Here is a 19864-nt window from a genome sequence, read left to right on the forward strand (position 1 = left end):
CTCAGTTCCCATTTGTTGAAGAACTCCTAGCAGAAAGGCAGGAAAACAAAGCTACCCGAGTTTAAAAAAAAAAAAAAAAACCAAAAACAAACCACAAACTGTCAATCTCTCTATATCATATTGACTATATTGACTTTCCCTTTTTAGAGCTTTTATAATAGCACTCCTGAATCTCTGCTTTATGGTATCAAACAAAATTAAACTCGGCTACAAAAAAATTTTCAGAAGCCAAGTTCCTCCCTTCATATACAGATAAGAACCTTACTGAAGGTCAGGACATTCTGAAGTTTTCTGCAATCTCCAAATTTGGGACCACACAGCAATATTACATACCGTTTGGGTTTAAGTCTTCAAGATGGTACTTTTTTTTTTTCTGTCATACTCCTGTTCCACCTGCTTTGTTCACGCATACACCCAGTTTATGCTATTCCAAATAATACCAAGCACTATGGCAAGATTACTTTTCAAGCAACATCATGAATTATTTTATCATCACAAGTTAGAGTTTTGCAAAAATAAATGCCTGTTTGCATTCCTCTCTCAGGATCTAAAAGAATCTATTCAAGAGTCAAGTAGAAATGCAATACCCTCTTTTTATTCTCAGAAAACAGAACTTACCAGCTGCAAATTTATTTCCATTCTGGCACAAACTTTAACAGATCTTATTATAGGAAAGAAGTGTCAATGAAATTGTAATCAAAACATTTTGGGAAATAAATGCAAAAACTCTCCATTAACAATAAGCACCTTTATTCACTGTCTTACCATTCAACATTAATTTCATTCAGTCTCCTAAATTGCTGAACTACAGTCCAGTTTAGCATTTAAATGAAAGAAAAAGATATTTCCATTTGACTTGTATAAAAAGTGTTATACCAGAGTGGCATAGAATTAAAGTACTATTTAAAAAGCCATAGACACAGATAATCACTACCCGTGATTTTGAAAATTAAGCCCCATATATTTCAAATTAAAAATTAACACGTCCTCCATATGATGTTATGCTTATAAAAATGCCTACAAAAATCTGTTTGTTCAGAAGGCTGAGTGGTTGGAAAGTATCTTCTATTTCACCATTTAACAAATGACATCACTTCACAAAAACTACTAGGCAGCAAAATATTTCAGGTAAGTTTCACACATATAAAAAAAAAAAACCCTGACACCATATAGTATCCCAAAAGTTTCAGTAGGCCAATGGAGTTCAGCACAGCAACAAATCTTTGTAGTACAGACTAAAATTCAGCTATGCATCATTTGTTACAAATGTTTAATTCAATGCTCAGGAAATTTAAAAATCAAATACTCCTCAGAATCTCGTAGTCAGATACTGGTTATTCCCACTCCCCCCCCCCCTTGCTGCTTTTAGAGTATGGCTTCTCATATCTATGTTATGAAGGGTATGCTACTTTCAAGGGTTTAAAACGTCTTCAAAATTTATTAGCAAACTTTTTGAGAAGCAAGAAAATCACCTTCTATGAAGAAGACTTAAAATACTTTTTTTTTTTTTTTTTTACTATCTTCTTCTGACCTTAATATTAAACTTCTACTCAAGCCAATAGGAATAAAATTAACCCGAGCTATTTTGCTGGAAGAACATCAATTTCTATGCCAACATGAGTATTTACACAAGATCATTTAACTTATCAAATTAGTGCTTGAGTGTAAATTAAATTTCTTCTGAAAGTCCTATACACTACACAAGGTAAGTTTCTCAGCAGTATCGACGAAAAAACTCTAGCTCAGGAAGTCGTAAGAAAAGCTACTGAAGTAAGTCCTTCATAACACATGTGAAATGACATTTCCTGGAAAGGCAAAATCACTTTTTGGGTTTTCTCCTTTAAATTTCCCCTTTCTGCAGGATGAAAAGTTATTCTAACAAGCAAAAAAAAATTCACCACTGTTACAAAATAGCGTTGTCTCCTCATGTCAGTTAGACTTAAGTTATCAGCATAAAGCATCTGTATGAAGGCTGACAAAGGGAATTCAGACTGTCGCAGAAATTCATTTATACCCATGCACAATCTTCTCCCCCCCCCCCCCCCCCCCCCAAAGAAATCCAACGTGGGAAATAATCCCTTGAAACAAGAGCATTAAAAAAAAACAAAACAAAACAAAAATAATAAATAGAGCAAGAAAGCCTAAGCAAAGAAAGGCACACATTACTGAGACCGTGAATGGGATGGTTAGAAGAGGTGCGAAGTTAGACCTCTGTGGCTGAGATCCTGGGTTTCTAGTCTGCCTGGATCATGTGGTTCTCAAAGCAGAAATAGGGATTTCTTTTTTTATTACCCTTCCCTGCCTGTGTTTTTAAAGGCAAAGATATCCAGGATGCAGTAAACATTTAATGAGGCTAATACAACTAAAGAGTTGACCAAAACCTTGAGTTTGTTTTGTGAAATCATTAGACTAAAAAAACCAATGGAATAGCTTACATCAGAAAGGCAACACACTTCACACTTAAACCAACACAAATTTTTGCTTAGATTCAAGCTCCACATTTCTCACAGTACACCACACAACTAGATCCTCCAGCTACATTTTTCCTCCATTAGCCATAACTTAGTGGAGGAAGTCTCAGCATACATCCTAGTGACCAGAGTCTTACTGTGGGAAAAAAAACTGAGTAGTGAAATAGTTGCCTACAGGTGAGGGCAGATTTCACACTAAAAGTGTTATTAATTACTATGCATTTTTATAGTATTCTGTTCTGGAGAGAACTTATACATCGCTTCTAAGATGCAAGTGTTTCTGTTAACCAGCATTAGGATAAGAGAAAAATACAAGTCTTTTCATCCTTTTTATTAAAAGGAGAAAGTCAAATAAGAAACTAAAACAGTTATAATCAAAATGTCAATCTTCCTTCACTGAGGTACTTAGCATTTTGAAAACTAATGATTGTATCATTTAATAAATAAATACATCAACCATCTTGAGACATCAAATCATATAATTCATAAATATTCTAACAGTAAGAGAAAATTAATCATGGTATACACCCAAAAAGTTAGATGATACATTGATATTAATAAGGTTTTTATGGTTCCAAATGAGCATAAATGAAAAAGGGAAAATTAAAAAGCAATTAAAGGTATTAAATTGCTCTTGAAGTTCTACATCCCTGCAAAACACACTTTTTTAGGGACTGAAATCAATGACATCGGTAACATACAGGGAAACGGGGGCTCACCTTAAATCTAATTCACAACTCTACTTCAGCAGTAATTCCAGGAATATTTTTTTCCATACTACTATGTCCAAACAGCATAGCTTTTTTAGTGATTTATTTTTCTACAAGTGAACTTTCAGGAGACCCAGTAAAACAAAAAGTTTTCTTTTAACTCCTTAGCAATTGGGTGCACTTTGTGCAAGTGAGGTCAGGGTACCAAATCCCTTGGAAAAAAGGGGAGGGTGTGAATGTGATGTTCATGAAGGATACAGGCTTGATCGCCTTAAACTCCAAGGTCTTCCTTTAATTCATAAGATAATGAGGTGCCAGCTCACAAAAGTAATTCTCTCTTCTTAGCCACTTGCTGTCATTTGTGACAGCGAGTGTTGCAATACTGACACAGGCCCCTTGGCCTCTTCAAACAAAAATAACTTACTTGTTTTCAATACAGACAGCAAGTTCTCATTGTCATGTCTTCAGGCTGGAGCAGAATTGTAATTATTTTATCTACAGTGATACTTACAAAGTAATAAAACAAATTGGAAGGCCTAATTTGTATCTGGAAGACTCAAAAATGTTTCTGAGCTTTCCTTCCTTTGCAGGAACTTTTCATACCTGCTACGTCAACACAGAAGCACATGAACCACAGCTGAGTTTCTTAAAAAGTCACATTACCTCAGCAAACAGAGCATCTGCTCAATCTCTAATCACATTTGAAATAAATGTTAAATTAAAGAAGGATCTCCTGTGACCTGTTTGTACAATATCAGACCATGAAGTGGAAGCTATTTTTCAAATAACCACCTAACTGAATAAGCTGAGAAACAGCAGAAAATAATAATAAAAAAAAAAGATGGTGACAATTTCCACAAAAGAATCTTTAAGAGCACATAAGTTTAAGTCCTGATTTTGTTACCCAAACATTTTGGGTCACTGTCAATCAACATTTCTTGCAGAACATAAGATACCCTTAGATATCTTCACTGAAAATAAAGGCGATAGCATTGAGTGACCCAAACATAAGAACCACGGTTCATGGTTCCACCGTTTGGCAAAAGTCATCGTACAGAAGGGAACACACAGAGAATATTATCTTTGCTGCACAACACCCTTGATACTTTACAACTTCCACAGAACAGTTCATTCCTTAAGCCCCAGAAATGCCAGAGAAGAGCCACTTTGAATTATTTTTACAGCTGGAAATCAGCATTTTTTTCATAATTTAAAATAACTGTAGGTAAACAGAATTAGCAACATTTGTTCTGAACAAAGCAGCACATTCTGTTCCCTCCCCAAAACAGAGGCAAAATGCAGTTACTTTTCTCATCACAGCTCCCAGGCCAAGGACACTGAAGCTTTGTAGATTGCAAATTCCTCCACACACGTGACACAGTTATACAATTGAGCAGGGGATCCAGCACAAAAGCATTTACCAAGTGCTGAGAGATTTCACTCAGCATGCACTTTTCCCATGTACATTAAGAAGGAATTTAAGGTATTATGCTGCATTTAAGATTATGCAATTTTAATGACAACAAAATCAATAACATACCAGAAAAAAGAGAAACAGCTACTGTCCAAGGTTGTTTTCTTTTTTTTTTTTTTTTTTAAGAGACCAGTTGAGAGAAGACATCCAAGAAGAACTGACGCCGGACAAAAAAATTTCTAAAAATTCTTTAAAGTTGTCTGACTTTTTTATCAGTGCTCTTAATATTGACATCCAGTGTCTCTACTTTTTTTGTTAGCCGATCCAGCATATCGTCTTGCTCATCTATTTCTGTCTGCAGACCAAGAGCAAGGTTTTTCAGACGACTCAACCCAGAAGACATCTCATCTGTCAACGAAGAGAGGGACTATAAGGAATCAAAGCAGTATAAAGCATACTGTTTAAATGGACACTGTCAGGATTCCCTCTTCCTCAAAAATGTTAGAAAATGTTAGTTACAACTGCTGAAGTCTGAGTGTTCTTCTCAAATAGTGGAAGCACAGATATTTTAACACTTCTACTGCATTACTACCAGAAATAATCACTGATCAAATCAGATCTTCATAAAATGATATACCCTGTAATGTAGTTTTTACTTTTAAAAAAAAAAAAAACAAACTATATTTTATAGAAAATTGGGTACATCTTTTCTCACCTCAGTATACACAATATGCTCACTACCTCAGTTGTTTTTCTTTAAACTTCACGCAGGTATTGTCAATAAGCTGAAGATTTAAGCAGTGAGTTATTTAACACAGATGGAAAAATCCCATTTCCAGATTTTCTAATTTGGCTACAAAGAAACTATTTTATTGCATGATTGATTGGTATAAATGCTTCCTAGGCTAGTAAGTTTTGCACGGCTTGGGAGCAGAACAAACATGCCTCTACTAACTCTTATGCTTGACTGTTTCTTTTTGATCTCTTCCTTTCTGGTTTCTTTCCAATCTCTTCTTTCTAGGTCAGCTAAACACTGACACATGTAAGCAAAGAGGGACTTTGTATATATGCTACAGAACAAAAGAAGAGAGTCATCTAAATGGTTTTGGGAAGTAACAAAAGAAATGCAGCAAATTCACAAATTAAATATTTAGTGCCTTTCCTTTCTATTTTCTGCAAAACAAGTTTATTTCAAAAGCCGTGCATAATAGTAAATTCTTTGGGTCCAAACTGATGTCCAATTTAATATGAGATTAACTGTCAGTTAGGAAAGCCAAATGCATCTTTCAATGTCAGTGGTAAGCTTTAGAAAACGAGATAGTAAGTATCCACATAATCTGGATGTCAATGTGAAGCAGTATTTATTTCCTTATTGGTATTACTAGTACTTGCTTAGTAAGATTTTTCAGAACAGAAAGATAAGCCTGCTTGTCCCAGTGATATTCCAGTCAACTTATAGGATGATTCAAAGAACCACTTTCATATCCTGAATGCAAATGTTACGGGATACTTCAGCACGATTTCCTCATTCAAATGAGGGAGATTTGCTAGCATATTCACATTTAGTAAGGGTGTTTTTCCTTATTGTCAACATATGATCGTGCTTGTGGTGTGGGGTTTTTTCCCCGGTCTCTTTGCTCAGGGACAGTTTAAAAAAAATTTAACTATTTCAAAAGCACAAGCACATTACAGAAGAGTTGAAGTATTGATGCCAATAGCATATCAGTTTCCATGGTAGATTTAATATTATTCCAGGCATCCTAGCCAGTTTGTTTCTAGCTGGTTTCACATGAAATGCATTTCAAGCTCAGATTTGTTATTATTATTTGCAAGTAGTTGACCCACAGCCATCCCACAGCAATCTTCCTTTCAAATAATGTATGTTTCAATAAAACTTTGGATTCTGCCACATAGATAGTTTTGAAATGCAGAATACAAGCAAATGATTTTTTTATTATTATCAAATTTCACATGTGAACGAAACAAAAAAGTGTTTGTTGGCAATATGTTACTTAGTAATTTCCTCTGGCTTAAGAACCAAAAATTGAAAATGGTATTACATCAAACAGCTTCAATTTTTTCACTCACCTAAGTTGTTATCAATTTTCTGGTGGTAAGCTCGCAGGTGCTGGTTCTTCGGATAGGAATCCCTTTGCACTGAAGAAACTAAATCTGCTTTGCTGAAATCATTGTCTGTTAAGAGTATAAAATACAGAATACTATATAATTATAAAAGCTAGCAAGAAGAGGCTTTAGAGTTTTAGGAGGGCTATTAAAAATTAGTCTGATCATAGCTGCCATGTAATCACAGAACCTGTTAGAGGGAGCATCAAAAGTAGTCCAACACCACTATCTATAAGGCACCCCTCAAGATGAACAGTTAATTAAGCTACAATTATTCTCTTTTGGGCTGCCTTTTATAGTTCTATTAGGTAGTTAAAAGAAAAAAAAAAAAAAAAAAAAAAACACCACAACCCAAAACCAACAGCCACCCAACCAAAGCAGGTCAGTTGGTAACTTCTACCAGAGCAGTTGACCAGCAGGTCAGGCCACCAGAGAGTTATTTCTGCCCTCTACTGGACAGACTTTTAATATTATGTGGAGTGGAATGGAGATTATTCTTACCAAAAAGCATTTCTTTACTTACAGAACTACAACTATAAAGATTCCCTGCTGCTTTCTCACTCTTACTAAATTACATAATTGAAACTCACTTTGAGAAGGAACAGTTACTTTGTACATAAAAGTCAGTCATTGCAGAAGTTAACGCACTGTGAAAAAGGGGAACCAGACCAAACCCTGTATACTTCCTTGCGTGACTCGAGTAATGACTTCAGTATGAATGGTTACGCTCCATGCTTGAAATAACAAGGAAAACATATCTGAAAACTATGGCAAATGATGGTTAAAAAGGAGAACGTCTGAATGTATAAGTTAATATTTTGGCAAACACAGGACAAGGCTGCCTGCACATTGTGTGGGTTCTTGGCTATAGTCTCCTCTGTGCAAACATAAGCACTGGATGCTTTTAAAGTCTTTAGTGGATATAGCATAAATCCCCCCCTCCCAGGAAGGGCTAAATAAAATCTGTATCCACGTAAAAAAAATTTCATGTCCTCAGTATGGGTATGAAGAGTTTTAGGGAAAAACAATTCCCTAGAATGCAAAGCCATGAAGGCTGGGATACAAAACTCCAAATGTTAGGCAGCAACCTAAGTCAGCAGTAGGGCAGGCTGAAGGGTCTCTTTGCCCCACGTTGATGACAAGACATTCAATGTAAAATAAAGTTAACAAACCTGAATTATCTAGCTTCCTTAAATTTGGATGACTCTCCTGGTATTTTGACTCTTGTTCTTTACTAGACACCATTGCTTCTTTTAATCTAGTAATAAAGAGAATAAAAAGAAAACATTCCTCAAGACCACAGGCCTCGTGCTGAATCTGCTAAACAAGAAGAGGTGTCAAATTTATAGAAGATGACCAAATTTGTTGCTCCTGATCCAAAACATTCATTTAAAATGAACTATTAGCATTTGTCTTCAGTGAAAGCAGAGCTGGTTGCTTTAGTGCTGAAAACAGTGTATGGAAACTTGGATATCAAAGCCAAAACTGTATCTTCCACCTTGGAGGCAACCTATTCCTTTCATCTAGTGGAGGATGGAGGGAAAGGGGAAAGAGGAAATCAATTGGTGCAGCATTACCGGGCTTTACATAAGTTTCTCAATGGAAAGAGATAAGTACTATAAGACATAGTAATTATCAGCAATTAATTTTTATTTACAGCTTTTAATACAAGCTGAAGAAATAAACATAATATTTAACTGGAAGCATGTCAATGCTATAAATCATGATTTCCTGATAAGACTGAAGTAAGCATGATAATTCAGAAGACTCTGAAGTATCACTTGTGTGGTTTTATGTAATTGTTAGTATTAATTTCCCACAAATACAAAGTTATTCTTACCACTTTAAATATAAAAAAAAGTAAAAATATTTTGCTCAGAGTTAAAGGAAAAAGGGAGCTAGACACCAACTCAGGAGTTTACTTGACAGAATCAACAGATCTTTTAAGTTCTGGTTTTCTGGTGACATTTCAGAGATGCTGTGGCAGATAAGTCCCAAGTAAAATGTTTATTTTACTTACCTACTATTAGCATAATATTCAGGGGTTCCATTCTGCTCTGGCTTGCTCTCTGGAGGTTTGGCTTTGAAGTAGTTCACCAAGCCCCCCCAAACACTCTTAATGCTATTTATGTGCCTTTGACTAGTCTTCAAGTCCTGGTCCATTTTATCTACCATCTGTTCTGTGCGCTTCAGGGCTTCTCCTTGACGTAGAAGCTCCTAACAGATATTGACAGAAAAAGAGAAGCTAGTACAGCCAACATGAACTGAAACATCAAACACATTTAACAGACACTCTAAAGAAAAATAACAGAGTTCCTTCAGCCATGTAGATTATTTCTAAAGGCATACAGCTTTTTCACTCGCATGTCTTCCTCCAGGGCATTTCAATCAAGAGCTGCTAGTCAGCCACAGCATCAACCAGCTATAAAATCCTGATCACTACGCAATGCCAGGTTCCTGACACTTGCTACAAACAGCATCCAGGAATTTTCTGTATTGGCCTTTTGTCAGGTTGACATTTGTATCTTTTCTTGATGGAAGAAGTATGGCACTAGATGGGTCGTGTAGTAAAAATGCGAAGGTTTATGGCAGGAAAGCAGACAAGCAGAACTATTTCTAGTTGTGGATGACACCTTCATTGGGAAGGGATACTATTTTCACATTACTGGGATACTTTTGATAATTTAGAAACAGAATAACCGAGGAACTAAATGCAAATAGATTTTTTTCATACTGCAGGAATAATCTTTTAGCTAGTACTAACAGTGCAGGATTTAGAAATGTTGATATATATAATTATGTTATTTTCTAATTCAGTGACAATCACAATTCCAAAGTAATCAAAAAATTAATTCTGTCAGGAAAGCCACCTACAGCTAACACTAGTGCAAAACAAAGAACTTGTGTTCATATTCTCTCTAAACTTTGGGGAATCCTAGTTGAATAGTGCCGTTCCCCCCTCTCCCTCCCCCAAGCTGCAAACACATACAATTCAAGTTTTACCACAAGCCCTGCGTTAAGTCTAAATTCTTGATTCCTCATTTGTGCTTTTCTGGACAAAGAAATCCCGAGCCCGCAAGTCTGCAGAAGTGCCACTGCGAACCCCCTTCAGCATTGGCACCCACTGCAGTTTGCGGATGCTCTCGGGGTAACTGCGGCAATGGCGTTACCAACGTCCCATTAGCCGGTGACACAGCGGACAAGACCTGCACGAGCGACGTCTCCGGGTATAAACTCTGTTCTGAAACTGGGCCAGAAGAATGACGGAAGTGATTAATCAGGGTGATGCGAGCACAACAACAACAACAGGGCACGCTCTTCATTTAACCGAGAGAACTGCTGAAAGCTTTTTGGTCAGATTAAAATAGGTACAAGTGCCATTAATAAGACATAGTAAGAATTGTTAAAAGCCGCTGAAAACACAGGCGAGTCCTACTCTCCATATCATAAAGGTAAAGAGTGTCTAACTGGCATTTTTTTTTCTTCAAAAAACAAACGGTCTCCACCCAGAGAATCAGTCCACAATAACAGAGAGGGATATGCGGTCTCTGAAGCATTAACTCTGAAAAGACACGCTTCGGCAGCCTTTCGGGGGGGAAGAAAGGCGAACACGGCCCCCTCAGGAGGTTTCAGCCGGAGAGGCCTCGCCGGTTCCTCGCCCCGGCGGACAAGACCCGGCCCCCCGCGCCGACCCACCTCAGAGGCGGCCAGGCCGACCCGCTCCGACTCCTGCAGCAGCGAGAGGGAGCGGACGGTGCTGTCGGCGGCGGCGGCGGAGCGGCGCAGCACCTCCTGTTGCAGGTACCGCTGCCGCGCGGCGCCGTCCGCCTCCCCGCTGTCCCCCGCCTGCCGCCACGGCACCGCCGCCTCCTCCTCCTCCTCCTCGGCGAAGGGGTTGTAGCTCCTCGGGAGGGCCGACATGGTACCGCCGGCAGCGCCTCGCGAAAGGAACGGCCGCGGTAAGAGCCTCAGGGAGGCGGCGTCCTCAGCCCTCGCTCCTCACGGTAGCCTGGCCAGGCGGGGCCTGCCCCTCCGCTCGCCGCCGAGCCGCCCCCCCACACCGCCGTCCGCTTCGCTTCGCTCCGCGCCTTCCGCCCACAGGCCGCACCCGCGCGCCGGGCGGAAGCGCCGCCGTCCCCGGGGCGTCACTGAGGAGCGGCGGCCGCTGGGAGAAACCACCGCGGCGGGAGAGGGGCCAGACTAGGCGCGTCGATTTCTAGAGCGGGGCAGGGAGGGAAGGAGGGAGGGGCGGGGCGAGTGAACCCGCCGGCAGCGAAGCCGCGGCGGGTGCTGCCATCTTTGTGGCGTGATTGGTTCTCCGAGATCCCGTGGGCAGGCTGCGGTCTCGCGAGAGGTCGGGCCGGCCGGCGGCTCAGCGGCCCTTTGCGTTCCCGCACAACATGGCGGCCGCGGCGGTGGCGGCAGCAGCGGCCGCTGCGGCCACGGCGGCGGCGGCGGCGACAACCCCTGCGGCGGCGGCGGCCGCGGCGGTGGCTCCCTCCGCGGGTGCGGGGCGGGGGAGCAGCGCGGGCACAGCGCGCGGCTTCTACTTCAACACGGTGCTGTCGCTGGCGCGGTCGTTGGCGGTGCAGAGCCCGGCGCCGCTGGAGAAGGTGAGGGGCGACCCGGGCGGCGCCGCCGTGTGTGTGGAGGGGCCCGCGGCTGTGGGGGACTGTGGCGTTGTCACGCGTGGGTGTGGGGCGGAGGGGCGTCACGCGAGCGGAGCCTGCGTGGAAGGGTCGGTGCTGCGGCGGGTCCCCGTGGGAGGACGGGCCCGCCGTGTCCGCCCGCGCCCGGGGAGGGGACGCCGTCCTCCCGTGGCCGTGGGGACGGTGCGGGGCCTGCGGGACGCTGGCACGGCCCGAGGCGGCGGAGCGGCCCCCCTCCGGGAAAGGGGGTCCCTCACGGCGGCTGCGCGTTCCTGGAGTTCGCGGAACGGGGTCTTGGAGGCGTCATTAGTCTCAGCCTAATTAGGGCTGGTTGCTTTACTTCACGTATCTGGTGAAATCTAAGCTCCGGGTTGAGGTAAACCTCTGCTGAGTGTAAAAGTAGAGCGGGGGATTTTTGCCTGGGCGGCCGTGAGGGGAGGGGAGGGGAGGGGAGGGGAGGGGAGGGGAGGGGAAGGCGGAGAAGGGAAGGCAGCCTGGTGCTGCGGAGTTGGCTTCTCTGGGCACAAAGCGACTGAACTTCTGAAATAAAGGTGACTAAATTGTTGAAACGCACAGCTCTGTGCTGATGAAAATTATAGTTCGTGGCTTGTTCTTCGACAGCTGTCACAGGCTTCTTGGTTCTTGTTCTGGAAATCTACCATTGGTCTGACAAACAGCAGTGAAGAAAATCTTTAAGCCTTCCTGTTGGTTCACTAATATCCCGGGTTTTCTTTTCTTTTTTTTTTTTTTTTTTTTTTTGTTTGAGAGACTACAGTAGGAGTTAAATTATATTAGCAGTTGTCCTGGTTTGAGTTTCAGTGGCCAGTCTGTCCCAGACCACGACAGCGGTTCGTATGTAGCTAAAGTTACTCATTCGTGTTATTGTGGGTGTTAACCTGATGTGGGACACACATCAGAAGTTATTTTCCAAAGTTCATATTTCCTCTGCTGTATTTTATGTTGAGCAAGAGGATTATTTGTGTTCTGTTCAGGCCTTGTAATTACGAGACCTGGCAGTTTAAGGACCAGAATCTTAAATTCCACTGTGCATCCAGTAAATTCTTCTAATCCTCTAGGGATATAGTTCCTTGGTTTAGAAGTTTCCAGGCGGGGTGTTTACAGAGTTATCTAAATAGGAAGTAACTCGACATGCAAACATAGGTCATTCAAATATTGGTATTTATTATGATGGTCCTTTTTAAGTAATATTTATTAACATCAAGGAGACTTGTAGAAAGACAATATGCTTGTTACATTTTCCCTTACTTTGTTTTCTTGTGAAACTGTTAAGAATTTGGGTGATGTGGTAGTTTCTTTAGATGTGTGGTTGCTGAATTTGGGGTGAAGTAATAGGTAAATAGTGGGAATGTAATCGTTTTGGTAACTTAATCTGTTACGTTTGAGCAAAAGTCATACTCAGCTAGATAACAGTTTCTTGTTCAGTGGTGTATACGGAGAAGGCAGTGGTGCAGCTGTAACAAAAGCTCCATCCACCTGGTTTTTGTTTACAGGAATTGAGTAAATGTATATGTGGCTTGCACATCCAGAATGCCCAAAGAATTAGTGGAAGGAAGGCTTTGTTGTACCAGGGATGCAGGAATGAGCTCTGTAAATGTGATGCTCTGAAAAGTTTTAGAAATTCTCTTGAGATATGGAAAAAAAACCCAACCACACAGCTTAATCAAGTGTTGAAGAAAACTTTTAAATCTACCCGTGTTGTGGTAAAAATGTTTGACATCTGCTTGAGATTTTTTTTTTTCTAGTATCTGTCATTCATCACTCTTTCCTAGTCCTCAGATGCTCTCATTAAGAATGATGACTAAAAGAACATAATGTGGTCATCTGTCTGTCTTCCAGGAGATGGAAAGACTACTGTCCACTTCAAACACAGGAGGTCTGAATGAGTCTTGAAAAGCACAGCCTGTCAGCTTCTTTCTCTGCTGTGAAAATATTTGCAATTAGCGCTTCCCAGGCCTGTTTCTTGGCGTGCTCTGGGGCATGGGCATGATGGAGAGCTCTGTTCCGGAAAAGAGAAGCTGAGAGCTATTTGCATTGCTTTCCTGAAGTCTACTGGTGGATTTTTGAAAGACGGTTTTAAGACATGTACCGTTGTTCTCTTGGATTGTTTTGACACTTTCGATCTTGTTCCACTGTTCTTTCGCTCTGCTGTTTTTCAGGTACAAAAACTCCTCTGTATGTGTCCAGTGGATTTCCATGGGATTTTCCAGTTAGATGAACGTCGCAGAGATGCTGTTATTGCTTTAGGAATCTTTCTAATTGAATCTGACCTTCAGGTATTTTTCCCACTTGGGCTAACTCTGTTTAACTTGAAAGATTTTGGATTAATTCAAATGTAATTGTTCATTGAATGAAAAGTTGGTATTTGCTATTCAAGCAAATAAAATAAAATATCAGGGATAACAGATGGATGCAGGCAGGAGAGCACAAGGAAGCAAGGACAGTACTGATTAGTGTGATAGACAGTAGTCATGGCACTGCCACAGCAAACTGCTGTCCTGTTTTTTGGTCATGATAGCTTGAGGAGAGAAAGGAAAGGCTATTCAGGAGGGTTTGCTCAAACCATATGTGTCATGGCGTGTTCTTCCCCACATGCTTCTGAATGACAGGTATGTTCCAACATACTCCTGAACATCAGGTTTGTAATCAGCCTTTTCATGCCTGGCACTAGCCAGGATAAAAAGACAAACATTGCACCCCAGCTGCATTGTATGCTAACATGACTGTCAGCCTGTTTGTGACAAGCCGGTTATCTTCCCTTTGAGCTCTAGGTATGGTGCTCTTTTGTCCTAGATCCAAAGTCATTAGACCTCACTTTAAGTCCTTTAATGTTGCTAGGGTTTGCATCAGGCCTGAATTTCCTCCTATTTATTATCTATTTACTGTGATATAGCTTGCATCCATGTCCTTTTTGCATTTTTTATAGTATGACATTTAAATAAGGCAGATGTATTCATATTTCTTAGCATTTTTATGATGTTTTCAAAGCCAGCAGCTAGCATTAATTAATCCAACTCTATGAGGAAGGAAAGTGCTATCCTTTGATTTGCAGATTAGGAAGCTGAGTGTTACACAGATGTGTGAAGTGACTTGCATAAGCCATGGGAAGGATCACATGTACTGAATTGGGACTGGTACTGAATTTCTCGCTGCCTTAATATTATTTTGTTACCTTGCTGTAAACTAATAAATTGTTTGGGGTCAATTACTGTTCTAGAACTTTTTTTTCCCAACTTTTATGGAGAATGAACTGTTGCCTAGAATGAAAGATTGGATTTAGAGCACTGAATTGGTTCACTTTAATTTGCCTGTGTTGAAATCAGTTTTGCTTTATTCAAGAAGCTTGCGGAGTAATTACTAGAAGCGAGTTCTCTGTGTGGTTAATGTAGTCTTTCTATATCTCTAAAATATCTTGAGATGATATGGTTCAGCTTTTCTTCTCCATTTTAAATAGAGTATTTTCCTCTTCAGCACAAAGATCATGTGGTTCCTTACCTCCTCCGACTTCTGAAGGGTCTTCCCAAAGTCCAGTGGATAGAGGAAAGCAATGCACGGAAAGGCAGAGGTGATGTTTGGGTTTTTTGATCATTCTCATGGAACGCCAGCCAGGAGATAAGAGTAGCAAAGATTATTCAGGACATGGTACAACAGGAGGAGAAAGGTCCCGCTAGGTTCTTAGCTCCTGACTCAACAGCCTTTAATATTGATTTTCTTTAGAAGCAAAGAGGAAGTTGAATAGCTCTCAGCTTTCTTGCTTGACTGCTTTGTGGTAGATTGCACTTTCCAAATAATTCTACACTTAATATATTTGATTAATAAATTGGAGAAGATTGTGTAGTATTTAGAGCAGGAGAGTGGAACCCGAGATTTGTACCCTCTATTTTTAACTTTGATGCTTAGTTGCTATTTAAGCTACTTCATTTCTTGCTCCCTTAATATCTTAAAATGAATATAAGAATACTTTTTTCACAAGGGGTATTATAATTTTTTTTTCAATTACTTGAAAACCTGGAAGAGTTTTTAATTATTAAAATTATTCTTTTAACATTTTACGCTGAAATTATGATGGTTAGAGTGTACTTCTAAATTTTGCATGTAATACTGTATTTTTCTACAGTCTATTTCAGAACTGTATGACATGGGAATCGCTTATGTCTTCTTGCTTTATTATTATTTGCTCTTTCTGTGTTGATTCTCTCTAACAATACTTATGTGGCGTATTTTCTGTCCCTTACTTTGCAGGCTTGCTTCCAGTTGCAGAAAATTTCAGCTTCTGCTTGGTAACATTGTTATCAGACGTTGCTTACAGGGATGCATCTCTCAGAGAGCAGGTAGAGTTTATTTTAAGTTTGTGCTGATTTAGTACTCCATCCTCCAATGCTGCAGTATTGACAAACGTCTAGAGAAGAGTACACCACAGCTACTTTCTTTCTTGCAAAGGGATTGGTTGCTTTAACATGTGTTTAACTGTTGTGTTATTTTGCTTGTGTTAATTAATAATCACGTACTGAGAATATATTCGTAAGTGTGCTGTTACTTCCAGGTGTCAAAGGATGATACTTGCTGAACCCAGAGTTTTAGAATTCAGGTTTTGATACTGAAATTAGGACTGCTGCAATTTTATTCTGCTGGTAAATGCCACCTAGCTGCAGACATTACAGAAGAAGCTCTGCAAGCTGAGTGAGGGCAATATACTTTTTTAGTCCCATAGCATTAAAAAAATCTTGTTTACAGAGGTACTTACAGTAATATTTGCAATTTTCATTTGTGTTGTGATCTAGTATAAGAACATAATATATTTTTACCAAATGGTATTTTTATTATGTCTGTGTTGATTACTTTAGATTTTGGATGCAATTCTACAAGTAATGCAGTTCCTGTTGGGAATGTGCCAGACCCCACAAATGCATGATAAAGGTATTATTAAAATAACTCTTTATATTGTTGCTATACTTGCAACTCCTGTCCTCTGAACTTCTCTTGTGTTTTCTAATTATCAGGATTACTTCTGAAAAACAAGCAGCTTTTTCTTTTGACTTCTCTTAGCACATATTTATTGTTTGTTGCTGACTGGTAAGTACGGAAGCAATAGAAGTGTATTAATTTGCAATATCTTCATGATTTTTCCTTTACTTGCACAAACAAGTCTTTGCAAAGCACGTTGGGATGAAACAGTTTAGTAAAGTTGTAGCAAAACCGTGAAGAGGAAGTTCTAAGTTATTGCTAATACACTGTTATATGTGGTTTTCTTTTCCAGAATATTTATGCAAGTATGCAGTACCCTGCCTGATAGGAATTTCTCGAGCCTTTGGTCGCTACAGCAATTCAGAGGAGGCTCTCCTTTCAAAGCTTTTCCCCAAAATTCCCCCACATTCCTTGAGAGTTCCAGAAGAGCTTGAAGGAATTCGCCGACGATCCTTTAATGACTTCAGATCAATTCTTCCCAGTTCTCTACTCACTGTTTGCCAAGAAGGGACACTAAAGAGAAAGGCTAGCAGCGTATCTAGCATCTCGCAGGTTTGTATGACTTGCTCGGTGTTGGAGTCATTGTTTAGATGATTTTGTGGTCTTGGTGGAGTCAAGCCTGGATATGTACACAGTCTCTTAACACATTATTTGACCAGATACACAAATCTTTATTTTAGTTCTGCAACTGACTTTCTAATTTTGTAGTTTCTGAGCTGCAGAATAATTAGTGACAGTTAAACTAATGACTACTAATAAGTCTTAACATGCAATAATTGGCAAATCCTGTTGCTTGTGTTATTCTCGTGAAAAAGCATTGTAATGTATGTCTGCAAATTTTGGGAAGCTGGCACTTAATGGCTAAAGTTTTCTGAAGTGCTGAAGATACATGAGTTCTCTCTGGTTTTACCAGCAGCTGTGGAGGTTCCTTGTCTTAAGGGAAGGGTGGATTCAGATATGCTGGTTTTGAAACCACAGATTGTTATTAGCATGGTTTCATACAGCACAGGAGTCATCATTCTGATGTCTTCCCTTTAGTCAAAAGCACCGAACTATTTTTTTTTAACTTCCCATTTTTGGTTGGAACTGAGCTGTTAGGCCCAACAATACGTAGTTCCTGTTAGTTTTGCTTGAAGCTGTGTTTCATTATAAAGTGTATGAACCATTCTCTGGAAGGTTTTTCAGTGTTTTCTAAATAGTTTTGTGTGATGTTTCAGGTTAGTCCTGAACGCGGAATTCCCCCTCCCAGCTCTCCTGGAGGATCTGCAATTCATTACTTTGAAGGTAAATTATTTTGCGAAAGGATAGGGTGTGATCTCGGGGGTTTGTTGCTATTTATAGAAAATTGAAAACCGAAATAATTTTGACCCCTTTCTCTGCCCTCTAGAATTCTTATAGTAATTCTCTGGCACATGCCTGCTAGGATTCTGTAAAATTTGGAGGTGTAAAGACAGTAGGAAGTTATTATTAACACCAGTGGTTTCCAGGCTCAGTTATTTCTGGCAGGCTTCTGAGAGAGACATGATTTCGTTACTGCTAGCCTGTGCCTAGTACTGAAAAGCTTAATTCAACTAGGCCAAAAATATTTCTGGAGATTAGGCTGAGTAACTTTGAAAAACAAGTGTTAATGTTGTGCTTCACTAGACAACTATATTGTTGGACTAGGGTCTGGAATTTTGAGACCTTTGTTGGCATATTTTATAAATCTAAAACAACATCTCTATTTGAAGTAAACGTGATATGGGTCATTGTGTAAGACCTAGTAATTTGCTGATGTGAGAAATAATAAAGCAGACACTGAGGTTCGAGTGCTCACTAATGTGTATTAATTACTGTATCATAAAAGGCAGAACTGTGAAAAAAAAATCATGAATTAATATACAGACTCTTAACCACTGAGTTTTGGTAGAACTCTAGCTGTGAGTTCTGTGTCAAAGCAGGGCTGAAAAATAAGTTATTCATGAATCAAGTGGAGGACTAGCTCTGCATCCGAGGTGTTTTGGTGTCTCAGTTTTGTCTGGCCCTTTGAGTTTTTTGATAGTTTGGGCCTTCTCTGTTTCTGTGTCATTCTTCTCTCTCAAGCCCTGGCTTTAATTTCTTCCACATTGCTTTTCTTTTTCTGTCATGTTACTGTTTGTAGCGGCACGTGTCTTCTTCAATCATATCATGGGATTGCAGAGTAATTCAAATATCATTCTTAAATTGCCAAGTAGGAAGAGATCTGTTTGTCTTCTGTCTACCCTGTTGAATCAACCTATACTACCTCAATTTTATAGTCTTCAAGTTTTGAATTAAAAAAAAAAAAATAAGGCTGCAGGTTAGAGAGAGCCTATAGTACTAGAACAAAAATAATTAAAACTATAGGTGGAAAGTGGACAACTTGTAAAAATTTCAGAATAATTTTAATTGTGTATCTAGCAGAATTAGGATTGTTCTAATCAGGATTTTATTTTCAATACTAACTTCTACCAGATATTTCAGATACCAGCAGCCCTTGTGTTATTTCCGGTAATATAGTTTGTGATAGTCTTACTTTTTGAAGAAGATGAGTAATGACCTTGTTTCTATTCTGGCCAAGGCTAAAGGTTTAGAAAAATGGACTGAAAAATTTTTTTTTGCTGTTATCAATAAATAGCGTTGCTTGAAAGCGTGTTAGTCACGAGAACATTACTTTAGCACAGGCAGCTGAGTATTTAAAAAAGGCAGAGATGTAATTTCTAAAGTGGAAACAGTGCCAAAAGCAGTATGCTTAGCAAGTTGTTGGCTTAACAGAGTACTTGAATCTGAAAAATAATTTGATTTCTCTTCGTCTTCAAATTGCACTAGTGAATTGGTGCCTCTTCTAAGATGAAAGCTGTGCCACATGTTCATTTCATCTAATATAGGGGAAAATCTTGCAAGATTAACCTGTTCTTTGCACCTCTATGCTTTTGAACAAAATGGCATTTACAAATGTTTTCAGGTAAATGTACATCAGTAGTATGAGAAGAATTCTTCTCAGCAGTGTCTCTGACATGAACACAAGTCATTGAAACTAATTCTTCCATTGTGATTGTAAACTTCTAGTGAACAAATGTGTTTTTTCATCATAGTTTTCTGTCTTGATTTACCAGCAGATTAGCTGAAATGTGCCTTTTGGTAGCGTGCAAGTTAAAGACTGTACCTCTGTTGGAAATAACTCTTTAGTAGTAACTAAACATTACCATTAAACAGAGTTTGTATGTCCTCTCTCTCCCCAAACTTATTTTTTCTGACCAGGTTCATATCTTCCTGATGGGAGTGCACTGGATCCTGATTATTACTTCTCTACAATCAGCTCCAGCTTTTCAGTTTCTCCTCTCTTCAATGGCATTAACAATAAAGAGTTTAACATCCCACTGGAAATGCTCCGTCAGCTGCTGAACATGGTATGTGATGGGTTCTTATGAAGACTGCAGTGACATTGCATTCTGTTTGTGCTAGAAATAGATGCAGTTGAAGCTTTTAGAATTGCAAATAAAAAGATGGTGTTTG

The 19864-nt window shown here is 39.7% G+C and overlaps 2 protein-coding genes across 2 annotated transcripts in view; one reads left to right on the forward strand and one right to left on the reverse strand.

Annotated features, from left to right (window-relative positions):
• Positions 1-2932: 2932 nt before the first annotated feature.
• On the reverse strand, positions 2933-10784 carry SNAP29 (synaptosome associated protein 29). The gene is made up of 5 exons (XM_082491445.1): positions 10416-10784; positions 8740-8936; positions 7892-7977; positions 6684-6788; positions 2933-5003 (listed from the first exon to the last, which is right to left on the reverse strand). The coding sequence occupies exons 1-5, from the start codon at positions 10638-10640 to the stop codon at positions 4846-4848; spliced, it is 771 nt and encodes a 256-aa protein (XP_082347571.1). The 5' UTR covers positions 10641-10784; the 3' UTR covers positions 2933-4845.
• Positions 10785-11119: 335 nt separating this feature from the next.
• Positions 11120-19864, forward strand: part of PI4KA (phosphatidylinositol 4-kinase alpha) — a gene marked incomplete at its 5' end in the record, with an annotated part of 66185 nt that continues 57440 nt past the window's right edge. Inside the window, 8 exons of the mRNA XM_082491446.1 lie at positions 11120-11332; positions 13546-13662; positions 14858-14951; positions 15629-15717; positions 16231-16303; positions 16644-16903; positions 17569-17635; positions 19610-19758. Of these exons, the coding sequence (XP_082347572.1) occupies positions 11120-11332; positions 13546-13662; positions 14858-14951; positions 15629-15717; positions 16231-16303; positions 16644-16903; positions 17569-17635; positions 19610-19758 (1062 nt within the window). The remainder of the gene's footprint in view (positions 11333-13545; positions 13663-14857; positions 14952-15628; positions 15718-16230; positions 16304-16643; positions 16904-17568; positions 17636-19609; positions 19759-19864) is intronic.

The sequence above is a fragment of the Vanellus vanellus genome, assembly GCF_965231255.1.
Source record: "Vanellus vanellus genome assembly, chromosome: 16".
Classification (NCBI taxonomy): domain Eukaryota; kingdom Metazoa; phylum Chordata; class Aves; order Charadriiformes; family Charadriidae; genus Vanellus; species Vanellus vanellus.